Raw genomic sequence first — 17,649 nt, 5'->3', positions numbered from 1 at the left:
CCCAATGTCTCAACATTCCAATTCAACACATCAGCAGTTCAAATATGTGCTGGGGCGTGTCCTTCCCAGTAGTGAAAAGCTTGCCAAGTACTGGTTTTTAACTATTTTTGATTCTCAGGGAGATCCCCTAAAACCCCTCGAACCCTTCGGGGGCTCTTTAAGGGCTCTCCGAGAGCTTCTGTCGAGGGGCTGTCAAAGCAAGCTCGAAATTTGATTATTTTAGTGATATTTGATTGATTTCGAGCTTGCTTTGACAGCCCCTCGACAGAAGCTCTCGGAGAGCCCTTAAAGAGCTCCGAAGGGTTTAAGGGATTTTAAGGGATCTAACCCTGAGAATCGAGAGAGATGTTGTGATTTATTTGATATACTTAGGGGGAGACCCCCTAAAACCCCCCTGACCCTCCGGGGGCTCTCCGAGGGCTCTCCGAGGGCTCCTGCCGGAGAGGCTCTTCTCGCAAGCTCGATAATTAGACGAATACTTTATCAAATTTCCTCTACGCTACGTTATTTGAAAGCGTATAAGTAATTCTATAACTCTACGTACTTAGTTTATTATCATATTTTTGATAAAATACAAGGAATCAAAAAAGGTGGATTTGAGGATTTTGAAGTTCTTTTCCAGCTTCCTCTTTTGGACGTACCCGTGTGCACCCGCGTTTAGATCGAAAATGAAGAAATAAGGTGTGTTTTAGACTGAAAATGGTGAAATCCGATGATCTGATTGGTCACTAGCTTCTTAGCGTAGCACCCATTCTCATTTTCAAGTCTTGAGCATTGAGAAAGCAAGCTTTCCAATAAAACTCTCAGTATCAATGTGAATCTGACAACATGATATCTAGTGTCAATAAAAAACCTCACTGAATCACATTCATTTCACTCCAACCATTCGAACCTCAAGCGTGATTGAATCCACCATGCCAAAACCACCCTCCCCCAACTTACACCTCTCCAAGCACACTCCATAACACTCACTCCCCATGCCATCCCTCGCCTACATCCTCGCCTCCACCCTCATCCTCCTGACCACGGCCTTCGTAAAGCACCCCAACGCTCAACGCTCATCCTCCCAACTGACCCTGTCCCGTAGCTCCGTCTCATCTACATCCTCCCCGCCTTCCACCGCAGCCGTCCACCCCCACGCGCACGCGGGACGCCGACCCACCTTCTCGTCGTCCTCGGCAGCGGCGGGCACACGGCCGAAATGCTCTCCCTCCTCGCCTCGCTCGATCCGGCCCGTTACACATACAGATCCTACGTGATCGGAAGCGGGGACGACTTCAGCGCTGGGAAAGCTCAGGGGTTCGAGCGAGGTCTTGCGGCCAGGGAGGAGGAGGGGGATGAGAAGAAGAGGCGAGGGACTGTCGGCTTGACGGGTGCGGAAGGGGAAGAGATGACGGGGATCTTGAGGAGGGACTATAGCATCCACACCGTCCCTCGAGCTCGGCGGATACATCAATCACTTTTGACCTCGCCGCCGAGCTCGCTGAGGTGTCTTTACGCCGGTCTCATGCTACTCTACTGGCATCCCAAAGGGTATCCGGATCTCATACTCACGAACGGGCCTGCTACCTCTCTCGTTCTGATTTTGGCGGCGACGATCTTGCGCTACTTCTCTTTCCTGCCTCTCGTCGGTCCAGCTAGGCAGTCTGTGCGAGGCCAGGGCAGCGCGGGCAAAATGCGGGTGATCTATGTTGAATCCTGGGCGCGGGTCAAACGGCCAAGTTTGAGTGGAAGAATCATCGTGTGGTGCGGTCTTTGTGACCGGGTGCTGGTGCAGTGGAAAGGTTTGCAAGATAGGGGCTGGGGAGAATACAAGGGAGTACTTGTCCGATGACACCCAGTCCCGCAGGTCAGACGACAATCCAGCGAGAGATCTTGAGATCAAAGATTATTCAATTAACGTAGCTAGCTACCTAGCAAGGTCAATGACCCTAAATCTATATAAAGCCAGCCAGTCATGACAGCATCTGGCCTAGCAACCGGGTGACTGATACCACCTTCGCTGTGTCAAGTCTTTTGATGCATGTAAACTCCAGGCATCGCTTTTGTGTCCAGTGCGACTTGAGTTGAGTTGACACTAGAGAAAGATAGACGGCGTGTAGATACGCCGTAAGGAAAGAAGAAGTGAAGTCTATTGCATCCACCAAACCCTAGATAAAATCGTAATTGCGAAGATTCTGTGACACCCTTTGCGTTACAAAATCGTTGGTATCCTCCCTCACCGTGTGCGCCGTCGCTGAATGTCGAATTGATCATTTCCTGTTCGTCAATATGTATAGTGGCTTCACTTTCTTCCAATTCCTGCGGGATCAGGCCATTGCCAGGCCTTCATCTTCACTATCCGAGTCTTGTTCTCCTTCGCCGTTGTAGCCTGCGTCATCCTCGTCTGCTGCTGCTCTCTCCGCTGCGGCTCTCGCAATCGATGGAGTTAGTCTGGGCGTTTCGCTTTCAGTTCCACGGTGATGCGACCCGCTCCTTCTACCGATAGTCAAGGGCGAAATGTATTTTTCAAGGACATGGGCCCGGGTCTCTTCGTCTTCTTCAAAAGGCACAGATAGGGATGAGGCCCCACTGACGACGGAAGGGACACGAGAGTGAGCCATCGATTCACCAGAACCAATCTGGTCCGAGGATGAAGAGATGACGAAGGCCGAAGTGCTGTCTGCTGCTGAAGTAGGACGAAGCTGAGGAAGAAAGACCTCATCGTCTGGAGAGGGTGGGCAGGCAACATCTGTATCCATGGACACTGTTGGAGGACGACTTCTGCGTTGCGCATGCTCAAAAGTCTGGCGGCGGTAATTCTGCTCTTGTGCACGCCGAAACGCTTCACTTGGTGAATCCTGCAGCACAGGGTGTGCGTCGGGTCCTTCACGAAGAGCCGGGGGCTGGTCCACATGCCCGGCAGCAATGGCCGACGAGAGAGCAAGGCTTGGTGATGCATGAAAGTCTTCAGTGCTGTCACCTATAGAGGATGAGCGACTTGATCGAGAGGGACTCTGGCGTCCAACACCTCGCTCTCTAGTTCGCATACTGCCCACGAATCGTCGTCCTGCCCCCGAAAACACGTTGCTAAGACTTGATGACGAGTTTGACGTGGGGTCAACAACAGTGGTGGTCGCTGACGAGAAGTCTTCATTCGGTGATGAAGTGTTTGGCGATGAGGTTTCTCTGAGAAGGGCAGGCACAGGAGCACGTATAGTCTTCATGGAATCAGCGGTGGATAGCGTGCGGTCAGTGAGCACTGGTCGGTTGGCTTGCGGATCACTTGCAGGCCTCACAGCGTTTCCACTGTCGTCATAACAGGAGGGATTGTCCTTCAATTCGGGGCTGGCTGCGACACTCTGCGCAAGTGGATGCTCTGAGGTCTCTCTCGATGCGCGTAGTGCAGGTAGAATTTGCTCGTCTCCCCTCAAACTAGGCCTCCTCTCATCTTTGACACTCTGGGAATTCCTGGAAGCAGCCGTTGAGCCTGCGCCATCAGGAGCTTTTGGATTGCTGTTAGTCCTCTTGCGATGTTGAGAGCCACGGCCTCGTAAGACAGAGCCGACTCTCTGGAAACCCGCTTTGACGCGGTCAAAAACAGTAAGTGGCGTGACGGAATCCTGGACTTCTTGCGTGGAGACTTCAATCTTCTTGCCTTCGCTTTGCAGTGATGGATCAGTCTCGTCGATCCAGAGAGTTCGATCTGTAATGCCTTGAAGCACCCAGGGATGATGTTTAACCTCTTTCAGGGTGATGCGTTTAGAAGGCTTCTTCTCGAGCAGGCGCTTCAACAAATCGCGAAGCTCATCATTGACAGCTTCGTACTCGAGGATATCATCGAATCTCTTTCTACGATCCGTGACCGTTCCGAATGCTTTGCTCGCGATCTCATGAGAAACACCTTTGAGGCGCATTCGAGGAATGAAGACCTCGTTACGCGCTATCTTCTCGTACATTAAAAACTGGTTGCCGTCGAAGAAAGGAAGTCGTCCGAAGACCATTGCATAAAGTGTAACTCCAAGAGCCCAAACGTCAATCTGACCAGTGATTGCTGGACGATCAGAGTCCCCACCGACTTCGAAATAATGAGGGTCGCAAAGCTCTGGGGCATAGAAAGCTGGAGTGCCCACCGTTTTCGCAAGCTCGATGGCTTCATCGTGTACCTCCGCGTCAGCTTCAGCAATCTCTTCGTTGTTGTCATCTTCTCTAATGGGCTTGCCGAGGTAGGATACTCCAAAGTCAGAGATTTTGACACGAAAGCCCGTTGTCCACAACAAATTAGCAGGCTTTATGTCACGATGAATGATGCCTTGATAGTGCAAGTATTCCAGCCCAAGGACGGTATCACGGAATGCATCCAGAGCTTGGGCCAACGTAAGGCATGGCACGTAGCGGAAATTTTCATCGATTCCATTCCAATCCTGTTGTCCGAGGATGATCTTGTTTAGCAAGGACTGCAACTCGACATCTTTAGCGGTTTCTTTGACCTCTAGTCCTGACGTCGGACCTCCATACTGTGCCGGCGTCTCGGGGCGAGAGGATGATGCGCTCGCGGGCGTGCTGGCTGTGTCTAGTGAGTATGAGACTGGCTTCGGGGTGTGGATTGGCGTCTCACTCTGAGGCAAACCATCTGTCGAGTCTACCGGCATTGGCTTGTTTGTCGGCTGCTTTTTACCTTGGATCTGAGCTGCAAATTGGCCTATGGGTTCTGCAACGGCCTCATCTTCGGATGCGCCACCGTACTCCAGAGAGAAGTAAGGATCGAAGCCGGGGTTTCGTGCTTCGCGATGGGCACCTCCGCAACCAGAGCGTTCTTTATCCCTGCGTTCCTGATCTGCGAGCCGTTGGGCTTTCTCGTGTCGTCTTGACGGTGCCAACCGGTTGAACTCCTCAATAGCCGCTCTCTCGTGGTCGTCGCTGAGGCCATTTGCCAACTCGCGTTCGCAACGCTCCATCTCAAATAGCGCAACATCCTTGTCAGTTGGTTTACGCCAAACAATCTCTCCTCGCTCGACATATTCGAGGGCCAGGTAAACTTTGCCCCATTCGTCATCATCAATGACTTCAAGCAAGCTGACAACGTTCGGATGTCGAGCTTTTTTGAGAATGGCGACTTCTTTCTTTATCATGTCGTTCGGATCTCCTGATCGGCCCAGTCGCAACTTCTTCGAAAAGCGCCGCACAATCTTGACGGCGCACAAGGTATCCGTGACCAAGTCTCGGGCAAGCTTCACGGTACCATGGTTACCGCTTCCAAGTTTCTCCAGTAGTTCATAGTGATTGATGGTCTTTCTGCCAGATATAGGATCAATATCTTTCAGCAGTTTATGTGTTCTGCGGCATGTTAGCAAGATTATGTAAGAACTCAGACCCTGTTTTGGACGAGCTATGAATCAGGGTAATCCTTACTCTTTTGGCGCCTGTAAATGGGCGGGATGGAGCATAGGAGTGCCTGAACGCGTCTCGTCGGGCTCACCCGTCCAGTGCTTCTTCGACAACATGGGCGTGAATAATCCAGGACTCTGTGCCGGCGTGTTGCCAGCTGTCTTTGCTCCTGAAGGAATTTGTGGGTAGCCCCGCGCAGGTTTCTCATCGCTCGAGGAAAAGGACAGATTCTGGGCAGGATGAGAGCTTCGAGTGCGTAGATGCTGAGGTTCGCTTGGTTGGTAGGGCGGAGGATAATGTTGATTCTGCAGAGCCTTGAATGATTGATCTGGGTAATTGGGATAGTCCGGTCCATCTCGGCGCCGGGACAAGGTTTTACTTTGAAAGTTGGGAACAGAAACAGGTCTGTTACTTTCAGGATTGAATGAAGGCATGTAATCCTTCCATGCACTTACACGACTATCAGGAGAGACCGGTGTGGAAGAACTGTCAAGTTGACTATTCGAGGAACCACTCAGTCCAGTTGACGATACATTGGACGAGGATGGTGTTCGAGAGATATCGGCAACAAACGAGTCTTGCGGAACGTTTTGAGTGAAATAGTCTGGGTGTCCGGATATTATGACATCTTCCTCTCCGTTCCCTTGGCATTGTTGCTGATCTTCATTTTGCTCAGGTTGAGACAGCCTTGACACCAGGGATTCAATTACCAATGGCGGATGCTCCAGCCTTGGCGTCTGCATATGATCTTCTTCCATCGCTGGTGAATCAATTTTCATGTGCACTAGATCAATTCGTTTCAAGTGCGGTGCCTCAAACACTTGATCATAGGGTTGGAAAGTGACGTTATTGGACCCGACGACATCCCAACACAACGGATCTGTTGACAATGGAGGTGTTGTGGGCAATTTCCCTCCAACTGACACTTCCTCGCCTGCATGTTCCCCGACCCTTTCCGCCGTATCTGTAGTAGCCATTCTGCTCTCTTGGGTTACTTTGCTTTCCCACTCGATCAGAAAGTTCAAGTCCTGGATCAAAATAATATGTAGCCTTCTGATACCAACTAGATGTTATCGAGGTCGGAAGAAATTCATGCCCCTTCTGCAGGTCATTGTGTCCCAGAAAGCTGCCAGCCGATGTGTGTTTGCCGAGGCGGATGCTGAAGAAGGTGTCCTGGAAGGACTGAATCTTTGGGCTCCGGTGAAAGGGTGGCAGTGGAAGGTCTCTGCGGTATTCCAAAAAAACTCGGACGTCCGAATACTTCTCCCACAAGGTTTCGCGACGGGTAGATGTGTCAAGGAATGGTCAGGGAGTGTATTGGCGTTGGCGCGTTAAATATCGTGAGCCGGTATATCTAATCAGGCTTCAGCACTGTCTTTCGAGGACTCGAAATAGCTGGAAGGAGAGAGTGAAAGCCCACAGTGATGAAAGAATATGGATTGAACAGTAAGGAAGAGAACAGGAGTGGTTGGTGTGTTCTCAGAACAATGGACAATGGACAAGCTTTTCGCACCCCACTCTTTTTTAGTGACGTCGAAGGATGTTCGATGAGCCGCTTTATGTTAAAGACGAACGGTAAAAGGGGGAAATAACGGTAGAGACAAAGGAATGAAAGAGCGTTGAGATCAATTTGGAGCAGAGAAGAATTGTTGAACAGCTTGAGAAAGCAATTGGGGGGGGGGGGAAAAGAGGCAGAGACAGTAGTACATTAGTTAGTAGAGCTGGAGAGTAGAAAAAAAAAGGTCAAATTCTTCAAGCCTAAGGCCGCCCCGCAAATAAGCCAAAGCTACGAAAGGCGGCGAGCGGAAAGGGAAGTAAAAAATGGGCTTTAGCGTAACACCTTGTGTCACCTTGAGGCTTGCTCAAGACCCCGAAGGTCTGAAAGGTGCTAGCTCAGCGTTGAATCAAATTTCCGTCGGGCTTGTCATTGGCTATCATCCCTACAATCAAGGGAAGGGAAGGGATTTCTAAGCCTAAGTCGAGGAACCCATGTTGTTGCACTATCTCTGCGGTGATCCCACTAAGTATGGATGCATATCATTCTGGCACCAACCGCTATCAAGGCTAGCCGGCTGAACGCCTATCATCAATCGCGAATAATGCAAATTATGCAGGCCGTCTTTCTGGCAGAGCTTGGCAGAGCTTGGCTCATCTTCGATGAGCGTTTCCTTGCAATTGACCTACCGATCTTGTTCACCGGACATGCAGGGCAAACATTCGGATTCTCGCCTCAACCACCTGCCATCATGCAAATCCCATCGCTTCAACGTCTGAGCTAAGCGACCAAGGTCTTGAACGAGAATATTTGGTAACAGTCGAACAGTGGAGGCAGGAAAGAAAGCAACGGGAGGCGTAATGACTAGATACGCATTTCCCCATGCCACACTGAGACGCTTTGGCATCCCAAGATTTGCATACATGCATCATCTAAGCCTCCCTTCCAGCCAATCATACCATTCCAACTCGCTTCCCCAGCTTTCCCGTCCTGAACTAACAGCTTTCTCCGGACCCATCAGCATGTTGGCTAGACTCTCCCCCTTCCCTTTCCCCTTTGCACCATCGACAGATCGCTCGCCTCGCCACGCTTGTCCAGTTACGAGGAGTCGGCATGAGCCGGGTGGTGCGCTAACTCTACGGCAGATTGTTGATGCATATGCAGTCGTCTCGGGGTGGAGGAGTACATTATGCAACAAGCCCGAATCGTCTGTCCAACCCCGCCAGCAATGCCACCACTGCAGTTGAGGCATTATCGGTCGAATAATACCTTTTTGGGTGGAGATTTCTTTCCACACCTCTGGCTCATCAGGCTTTCCTCTCATTAGTGTAATGATAAATGAATCAATCCAGAGCTGGGGTCGCAAAGGGGACCTACGTGGCGTGCGTAAAAAGGGGCCTCAAATACACTAGCGAAAGTTGTGGTCAAGCTGCGCGCTGGGAGGTGCATACGCCTCAAACGACTTTCTTACAAAGGGATTTCCCTCGAAAGCCATGAATCATGGCTAAGTTCAGATGATCGCTTCGTTGTCCTAAGCGAATCGTTCTTCTGACGAGTCTTTTCAATGCACCAAAGGAACTCAAGTGCTCACATTACAATTCAGTTCAATCGGAACTACTGCCGGAGAATGATCGGAGGATAGTCTAACAAAAGTAGGCAGTTCTACGAAACCTCCGACTTGCATACATGCCCATGCACTCCCATCTACATACATACATACGCCTCATGACTGCAACATCCGGAGCGCCGCCATGGAAGAAGGATCCCCACACCCTCTTCTAGGCTATGGAGCACTTGTCTTATCTCCCTTTTAAGCAACCGTGTCACTCCTTGCCAAGATCAAAGATTCCCTTCCTTCGCGGCTGCTCGCACAAACTGATTCAGGTTGTGCCAGGCTCTTGGAGGCGTGTGCACGTCGTTAACAGGACTGATGCATCGATGGACACGCCTTCTTCGTTGCCACTATCGACAAATAGTATGCGTTTTACGTAACTGAAACGTCAAGAAAGTTCACCTGATCTTTATGTCACATTGTCAAGATACAGCAGGCCCGTGTCATCATATTTCTGGACGGTGGGTCATGTGTCTATTCGTGCGTTGAATCGTAGTGTAGAACACTCTTAGAGCAGCGCCTAGTGCTTTAACACGGCACTGCTCGGGCACGTATTCTGGTTTTTAGTACCATCTTCTCCGGGGGTGAAACTCATCAATTCGATACTGTATTGGCTCATTCTCCCAGTATCCAACCTCCGAACGTTCGAACAGCGGCCGGCCTCGTCATCGCAGTGTAATGGCATGACTGGGTGGGTAAAGCCCTCCCTCCATCTCATAGTATGCCTGGTATGATAGCCTTCCTGCTTCCTATCTTCTCCTTTCCAAATCTCTCGATATACCACTGCTTGCCATCGAGGGCCCTCGGCAGCATGGTGGCCACCTCATTGATTAAAAACGTCCTCGCTGGCACACAGGCCATTCCCCCAATCATCCAGAATCCACCCCACTCAATCCATTCACACAGATAATGCGGAAACAACACCAAGCGAAAGAGGCCATTCTCAGGGACCATGTACACCTTCTCGACACCTTTCCCATCGCCCTTCTCGCCCCGAGCCTTCTGCTTTCTCTCCTGATTCCGCGCTGCAGCCCTCCTGATCTCGCGCAACTCGTCGTCGTGATACATGTTGCCCAAGAGACCAACTGCAAAGATCATAAGGCCGAGTTCAAGTCTCATCGCAGCACCGGTCCATTCGTCCTGTGTCGTGGGGCCGTATCCGCCGAGCCAGCCTCCAATGCACGTGGCATTAATCAGTTGGAAACTAAGCGCCGAAGCCCAGACTGAAATGTGGATAGGTGACATTGACGGGTTCAGAAACAGTGGGGAGATGAGGGCGCGGTAGATGTAGTGAATCGCCTTAGGAACACAAAGGGTAAGCAACATTGGTCATCAAACGCACAGTGTCAATGTCTTCAAGGCAGCGAGGGGGTACTCACGAATAAACTAGCCATAGTCCAATTGGTGAATGGAAGACTCTCAATCCCCTCCTGCTTCGGCAGAGCGTACATCAAGTACAAAAGCGTGATGAAGCCAGGCGCCTCCATAGTAGCCCACCCAATCTTGCCGGGGACATTGAAGGAAGATGCGGTCGAGGTCTTGCCCATGGGATAGTACTTGACGAGCCATTGGAACAAGGTGAACTGCGTAGCTTGGATTAGTGAAAGACATTCGATCTTTGCGGATGGCATAACGTACGATCGGGAAGAACTGCCAGAGGAATGTGACGAGCTCCCAATGCTCGCGGGAGGGCGGACACCAAGTTGGGATGATAATGATCGGCATGGTTATTACTGTCGATTCTTTTGTTTCATACCAGCCGTGTACGCGAAGAGACTAAAAATTGTGTAGGGAGCCAATGAAGTAGCAGTGGCTTGAGGACTAATAGTTTGAAAAGGCAAGAAGGATGCGATGAATCCATCATCACCTCAGCTGGTGTCAGCAATATCCCTGCAAAGGCGATAACAGATTAGGGTTAGAATAACCGGCTGATCCTTCTTCGAGTCTGAAGCGAATGAAAAGGCCGAGGAAGCACGAAATTTGTGGGGCGCTAACAAACAGACACATAGCCTCAGGGTAAAGGTCGGTCTCAACTTCGCACATCTCGCCGAATCTCACCTCGAATCTCTCATCTCTCGTCTCTCATCCTTCACCTCTCACACCTTCTTATTACAAACAGTTTTCCTTTATCTCTTCATCACCATTCTGATAACCGTTCTAATCCAATCTTCATTCCACATCTCCTCTTCCAATCCTTCAAACCTCGTCTGTTCCAATTCAAGTTGTTTCGAAAGCTGACCGCCAAAATGGTTCAATCGTAAGCAAAGATCCACCCTTTGTACTCGGAGATACCTGCTCAAGATCTGTTCAGCTCCGTTCTTGGATTCCCTCGCATGGGAGTCAATCGAGACCTCAAGAAAGCCACAGAGTCATATTGGGGTGGTAAGATATCACAAAGAGAGCTTCTCGCCGAAGGAAAGCGTCTCCGTGGAGAGCACTGGAAGATACAGAAAGAGGCCGGCATCAACATCATTCCCAGCAATGACTTCTCATTCTACGACCATGTGTTAGACCACATCCAGCTATTCGGGGTTAGTTGGCATCGTCTGTGCGCAGTGTGCGTGAATGGGGTTTGGTGGCTAATTCGAGTCGCAGGCCATACCCGAAAAGTACTCTAAACACAATCTGGACCCAATCGATGAGTTCTTCGCTATGGGTAGAGGCCTGCAGAGCCCTCATACACCCGAAGCTGCCGCAGTCGATGTTCCCAGTTTGGTCCGTTGAATTCCATCCTGATCACGATTCTAGAAACTTGCTTACAGTCGTACAGGAGATGGTAAAATGGTTCGACTCGAATTATCATTACGTCAAGCCCACATTCCAAGATGGACAAAACTTCAAGCTTTCATCAAACCCCAAGCCTGTAGCGGAGTTCCTTGAGGCCAAAGAAGCAGGCATCATCACACGTCCTGTCCTCGTTGGCCCAGTGACATTCCTTGCCCTTGGCAAAGCAGACCGCGACCAGAACGTTGTACCAATCAGTCTACTACACAAGCTACTCCCACTCTACGAGGAGATATTGGTCAAGCTGAAAGAAGCTGGTGCTGAATCGGTCCAAATCGATGAGCCCTGCCTTGTCCTCGACTTGCCTCCAAAGGTAAGGAATGCTTTCAAGCCAGCTTATGACAAATTGTCAAGCCTTGGCGGCAAGATCCCAGAACTAGTGGTTGCTACCTACTTTGGCGACATTGTTCACAACTACGATGTCCTCCCATCATTCTCTAGTCTGCATGGCCTTCACATTGACCTTGCTCGAAACCCAGAACAGCTCGAGACTGTCATCGGCGCTCTTGGCGAAAAGCAGTTACTGTCTGTCGGAGTAGTTGATGGTCGTAACATTTGGAAAGCCAACTTCAAGAAAGCTATTGAGACCGTTGAGACGGTAGTGCAGAAGCTTGGCAAAGATCGTGTCATCGTCGCCAGCTCGAGTTCATTGCTCCATACACCCCATACTCTTGCGAGTGAGAAGAAGTTGGATGAGGATGTCAAAGACTGGTTTAGCTTTGCAGTCGAGAAGACCAAGGAGCTGGCCATCATTGCAAAGGCCGTGACTGATGGTCCTGCCAGCGTACGCGAGGAATTGGAAGCCAATGCCAAATCCATGGAAGCCAAAGCGACCTCAAAGCGTACGAACGACCCCAAGGTCAAGGAACGCCAGTCAAAAATCACCGAAGAGATGTTCAACCGAAAGTCACCATTCCCAATACGCATTGCCCAGCAGCAGGAGAAGCTCAACCTTCCCCTGTTCCCTACTACCACGATTGGCTCCTTCCCTCAAACCAAGGAGATCCGAATCCAAAGGAACAAGTTGACCAAAAGCGAGATCTCCGAGGAGGAGTATGAGAAATTTATCGAGAGGGAGATAGAAGATGTCGTGAAGATCCAAGAAGAGCTCGGCCTCGACGTCTACGTGCACGGTGAGCCAGAGCGCAATGATATGGTCCAATACTTCGGCGAACGTCTTACTGGATACGTCTTCACCACCCACGGTTGGGTGCAGAGCTACGGCTCTCGCTGCGTACGGCCTCCGATCATCGTTGGCGATATATCCCGTCCTGCGCCTATGACCGTTAAAGAGTCGAAATATGCGGCCTCCATCTCAAAGAAGCCCATGAAGGGCATGCTCACTGGCCCTATCACCTGTCTGAGATGGTCATACCCTCGCAACGATATCCATCAGTCAGTACAAGCCGAGCAATTGGCTCTTGCCCTGCGTGATGAAGTGGTTGACCTCGAATCTGCTGGAGTCTACGTCATCCAGGTCGATGAGCCTGCCCTTCGTGAGGGTCTGCCTCTCCGCCAAGGTCTGGAGCGTGATAATTACCTCTCATGGGCCGTCAAGTCCTTCCGCCTCTCCGTCGCTGGAGTGCAAGATTCCACCCAGATCCACTCCCACTTCTGCTATTCCGAGTTTCAAGACTTTTTCAAAGCCATTGCAGACTTGGACGCAGATGTGCTCAGTATCGAAAACAGCAAGAGCGATGCAAAGCTCTTAAAAGTGTTCGTCGACGAAGCCTACCCCAGGCACATTGGCCCTGGTGTCTACGACATTCACTCTCCTCGTATCCCCAGCGAAGATGAGATCAAGGATAGGATCGAGGAAATGCTACAATACCTTAAGCCAGAGCAACTCTGGGTTGACCCTGATTGCGGTCTGAAGACCCGTCAATGGAAGGAGACCAAAGCTGCTTTGACCAACATGGTCAACGCTGCCAAGTTCTACCGGCAGAAGTATTCAAAGTCCTCTTAGGGCTTGATGCGTTATGACTAAATGTTCAACAACATGACTCGATGAATTTATTGCGGTTATCTTAATGACCCTGATCTCAACGATCACAGAATTGGCGTTGCTCGCTGGCGACCTTCAAAAAGCGATATAGACCTGCAGCTTTCAACATGGCATAGCGGATCTACATTTTTTGATACCTTCTCAACCGGGTATCTTGCGGTAAAAAAAACAGTGCGGTCTTTGGAGCCGCTTTCAACCTGGCATAGCGGATGTACATTTTGATACCCTCTCAACCAGGTGTCGTAACAAACAGTGCGGTCTTCAGAACTGCAACTAGATAATCACAATTGAAGTGACATTTACCGGACCCAAATGTTTTCCTTTCTTCCGTCAGACCTCTAACCGGCATGAAGGGGTTTCGATGTTCGCTCGGTATCAAGAAGAGTTGCGACTTCCGTAATTCTGTGTATTCCTGGTCCAGGACCATGATTCTAATTCTTCCGAAAAGAAGAAGGAGCAGAGACACGGCAACCAGGAATTCTTTCTGCGATTCACTCCTTTTCTTCTATTAGACACGAAATCAGCATTGCAAGCCAATCCATATCAGCATTGACTATATTGCAAAGCCTTACAGTAATAATTTTGAAAGTTTCTTCATCACTGCTATATTCCCCTCTTTCTGTATCACTGCCGCTCACATCCATCCATGGCCCCTTTCAATTGTTGTAGCTTCCGGCGGGCCGTATCTCCAGAGCCTCAACCGGCCGTACTGACTGACATCTCGCGGACAGGAGAAAGATTCGCCTTATCAAGTCATACTCCGTCGCGAGCCGCGAGTCACGAGAATGTCTCAAATGCTCAACCCATTGCCGAAAGTCTTGCTTCAGCTACCAAAAACGACGTTGCCCATGAATTTTCCACAGCATCGGGAAATGACATGGCTCCAGCACATGGGACGGAATCAGGTGTTCATCGTAGGGGTAGTAATCGCCGGCTTCACGACGTTGCAAGCAAGGTTCGAAAAAGGATGTCACGCGATTCTGGCATGTCCAAGCGGAGTTCAAAGACGAGGCTGAATAGCAGCCTCAGCGAAGATGGATATCAACGGCGGGAAGAGCTGAAGCGTGCTCTTCATCAAAGGGTGCAAGAGGATATCGATGAAGGCAGCAAGATCAGTGACGGTAGCTACGATGAAGATGCAGTGCCGATCAAGACTCCTAGAGGCACTTGGGGTCGACATGAAGGCTCTATTCAAATCAGTCCAAAACACCTCAGCCACGCTATTAGAAGGTCAGAGTCTCCGTCAGCATATGCCGAGCTGGACCCGCGAACTCTGTCTCAAGTCTATGCGCCCAAGAACACCGCTGTGGCCCTTTCTCGAATGTTGGTCCAGAGAGGCAGCAACCTGGCAAGGGAGTCCGAGGGACAGGCCGTCGACTCAAAAGTCGAGAACGCCCGGAGAGCAAGTACTACGCAGAAGTACAACTTTAGTGACGACGATAGTCCCATACGAGTGCTAAAGACTCGATCACATTCACCCCTAGGTCGGTCGAATACTGTCTTACATATGCCATCTTCAACCAAGGCTCTGCAGATTGACGTGGCAAATCCCGAGTTCTTGAACACGCCCGGAGCATCATCAGCGCCAGATCTGCTGCCAATGTATCTCAAAACAGTCCGCGACTCAGCGGCCGGAGGAGACTGGCGGCTTTCGTTTGCCGATATTCGCCAAGGTGCTTCGTCAAACGAAGCGAACGAGACACACAGAAGCACCTTGCGTTCTGCGAGACTTCCAGGGGTCTACGACACCAGGATACGACCAGCTAGCGAGCAATTGCTTCACGGGACCTCAGGGTTATGGGGGCATCCAGTCCATCCCAAGCACAGCAATACCCACTTCACTACCGATACCCACACCAGCTCCCCAAGTGGACATTGTTGCATCCCTGGTAGCGAGGAGATGTCGTTTGGGGGTACGGATGGAAAAGGTTACAGCCCACCAACGTCTGAAGAAGCTGGATCTCTCGCCAGACAAAGGGGTCGCTCAGAAGGAAGTGACCCTGTCCATCTCTACAACATGCACATACCTCAACGCCTGGCATCTAGGCCTCTGCTGCCTTCCGTCTCTTTACCTCAATTGGAGCATCCCAGGCGGGATCGGAGTTATACGAGTGGCAGTAGTTCACGAATGTTTTCTGTTTTACCTCGAAGTCAAGTATCGAGCTCGATGTCCAGCGGTGGTAAGCAATTCAAGACTCCAGCAACTCACCCCACGTCTTCCTCGGTCTACAGTTCGGGAAGTTTGCCCCCCAGCCCACCAGACTCAAGACTGCATTTCCACAGCCTCTCAGACCGATTGTATCCACTCGAGGTGTTCCACCCCAGCGAAGAAATCATAAGTGTTCCTGCATCGAGGCCCAAGTCAGTCGATCTGGACAACCTTGAACGACGCACGGTAGAGACAAGCTATCACTCGAGCAATGAAAGCCTGATGAACCGCGAGCTTGCGGCAGCCGAGACACGCATCTCCCCAATGCCGAGGGCAAACACACTACCCAAAAACAGTCGGTTTAGGGAGGACTTGGAGCGGATCTCTGCCGAGTTGGCCCTCACAAACCCTCCACGACGTCGAGTCAGCAACCTTGATGGCGCTAGATCTCCTACTAAAGAAGATGCCACATCTATATGGGAGAGGGCGCTTCGGGAACATTCGCAGGAAGACAAAGCTATTTCGCACACCAGGATTGGAAGTACGTCCCCAGATTCGGTTGAGCCAAGACAGCTTGACCCCAAGACAGTAGCCTCAATTGAACAAAAGGCTCGGAAACGTTCATCCTTTCTGCGTACAAAGGACCGCCGAGTACCAGAACCATTGGAAGGAGCGCATCTACAAGCACATTTGGGCGCATACGCTCTGCCTCCACGGAGAGCAAATACTCGCAAAAGGCCCACGCGCGAAGGTATTCAGAAATCTCCCTCTACGATTCGAGCATCATCGTGGGCACGCTACCCATCCCACACTCGCCCTGAGCGGTCTACATCTCCGGCTGGAGAATCAGACCAAGTGTATTCCCGTGACTTCGCCATTACCCCGCCAGGCACTGAGCCTAAAGTCTCTTCAGAACACGGATCCTCTCCCTTAAGCAACGGCAAGAAATGGAAGACAAACCGTATGACTTTCGGCAAGCAATTACTTTCGACCATAAGCAACCTCTACAAAAGCCAGAGCCAGGAGTTGCAGAGACGCCTTGCCGATGAGGCTCGTGGCAACCGCTCGAGTATTTCCGAGGGTGGTGGGTTGGAGTATCCCGAATTAGAAATGCTGGGTAGTCTCTCGCCACCAATGCCGTCGCCCGATATTACCACAAAGCTCCAGTTGGAAGATCACGTCAGAAAGGCAAGTGAGCCGCCGAGCGACACGCAGACGCGCGGTCCTCAGTCAGGCCAAGTATCGAGAAAACAGTCGCAGGACTGGGCGAGGGAATACCAAGATTGTATCCAGCCTCAATCGGGACGACCGATTGAGCTTTACATCCACCCCGAAAGCCCACCCTTCAATCCAAGGGATTATGACACCAAATGGCCAACGGAGTTTTCTGACGAAGCCTTGGAAGAAGCGTCTGTTCCACCCCGCAGGGCCAGTGAAACCATTGGTCCCAATGATACGCCGGCAGAGGGATCGGGCTCTCCTGATGGGAAAGCTGATACGCTGGACGAGTGGAAAGCGAGGGAAAGGATCAGGTTGCTAGGCCTTGAGACCGGAGAGGGCGTCCGGGAATAGGAGCCGGATGAGTCGGTCCAGCGTGAGGGAGGTGTTGTGCTAAGGTTTCCGGGCATTCTCCGTCGTTGATATTACTTCCCCGTCGTTGAATCACTTCTCACCAGCGTCAGTAGCTGTATCTTGTATCGTCACGCGCATAGCATACTTCGATAGGATCATGAATGGATTCATCGTTTCAGTGGAAGCATACTTCGATAGCATCATGAATGGATTCATCGTTTCATTTCAGTGGAAGCATCCTTCGATAGCATCACGAATGCATTCATCGTTTCAGTGGAAGTATACTTCGATAGCATCATGAATGGATTCATCGTTTCAGTGGAAGCATACTTCGATAGGATCATAAATGGATTTATTATTTCAGTGGAAGCATACTTCGATAGAATCATAAATGGACTCATTATTTCAGTGAAAGCATACTTCGATAGGATCATGAATGGATTCATCATTTTAGTGGAAGCATACCGCGACGCCGTACGGATTGGAGAAATCCGAGTCGGATACGAGCAGAGTGGACTTTGTCCGCCGGGGAAATGAAAGTGCGATAATTGAGATACTCGTGCGTTCCAGAAGTGAGCTACCTGATAGAGCGAGGACACCAATGAATCTTGTTACTTGGTGGGATGTCGCTCGATCTATCGGTGTCCTCGCTCTATTAATAAGTA

General features: G+C 50.6%; 5 protein-coding genes across 5 annotated transcripts; 3 read left to right on the top strand and 2 right to left on the bottom strand.

The window, feature by feature from the left end:
• Positions 1 to 977: 977 nt before the first annotated feature.
• HO133_010547 (uncharacterized protein) lies at positions 978 to 1,834 on the top strand (the record flags this gene model as incomplete). The annotated part of the gene is made up of 2 exons (XM_037301399.1): positions 978 to 1,034; positions 1,088 to 1,834. The coding sequence occupies 2 exons, from the start codon at positions 978 to 980 to the stop codon at positions 1,832 to 1,834; spliced, it is 804 nt and encodes a 267-aa protein (XP_037153033.1).
• A 475-nt stretch (positions 1,835 to 2,309) lies between these two features.
• Positions 2,310 to 6,344, bottom strand: HO133_010546 (uncharacterized protein; the record flags this gene model as incomplete). Its single annotated transcript, XM_037301398.1, has 3 exons — positions 2,310 to 4,546; positions 4,598 to 5,316; positions 5,392 to 6,344. The coding sequence occupies 3 exons, from the start codon at positions 6,342 to 6,344 to the stop codon at positions 2,310 to 2,312; spliced, it is 3,909 nt and encodes a 1,302-aa protein (XP_037153032.1).
• A 2,844-nt stretch (positions 6,345 to 9,188) lies between these two features.
• Positions 9,189 to 10,199, bottom strand: HO133_010545 (uncharacterized protein; the record flags this gene model as incomplete). The annotated part of the gene is made up of 3 exons (XM_037301397.1): positions 9,189 to 9,773; positions 9,854 to 10,057; positions 10,113 to 10,199. The coding sequence occupies 3 exons, from the start codon at positions 10,197 to 10,199 to the stop codon at positions 9,189 to 9,191; spliced, it is 876 nt and encodes a 291-aa protein (XP_037153031.1).
• Positions 10,200 to 10,720: 521 nt separating this feature from the next.
• Positions 10,721 to 13,224, top strand: HO133_010544 (uncharacterized protein; the record flags this gene model as incomplete). Its single annotated transcript, XM_037301396.1, has 4 exons — positions 10,721 to 10,731; positions 10,786 to 11,005; positions 11,070 to 11,189; positions 11,245 to 13,224. 4 exons carry the CDS (start codon positions 10,721 to 10,723, stop codon positions 13,222 to 13,224), a joined length of 2,331 nt encoding a protein of 776 aa, XP_037153030.1.
• A 685-nt stretch (positions 13,225 to 13,909) lies between these two features.
• Positions 13,910 to 16,984, top strand: HO133_010543 (uncharacterized protein; the record flags this gene model as incomplete). The annotated part of the gene is made up of 1 exon (XM_037301395.1): positions 13,910 to 16,984. One exon carries the CDS (start codon positions 13,910 to 13,912, stop codon positions 16,982 to 16,984), a length of 3,075 nt encoding a protein of 1,024 aa, XP_037153029.1.
• Positions 16,985 to 17,649: the final 665 nt, after the last annotated feature.

The sequence above is a fragment of the Letharia lupina genome, assembly GCF_014066315.1.
Source record: "Letharia lupina isolate WasteWater1 chromosome Unknown contig_9, whole genome shotgun sequence".
Lineage (NCBI taxonomy): Eukaryota > Fungi > Ascomycota > Lecanoromycetes > Lecanorales > Parmeliaceae > Letharia > Letharia lupina.
This window is presented reverse-complemented; position numbering and strand designations above follow the sequence as displayed.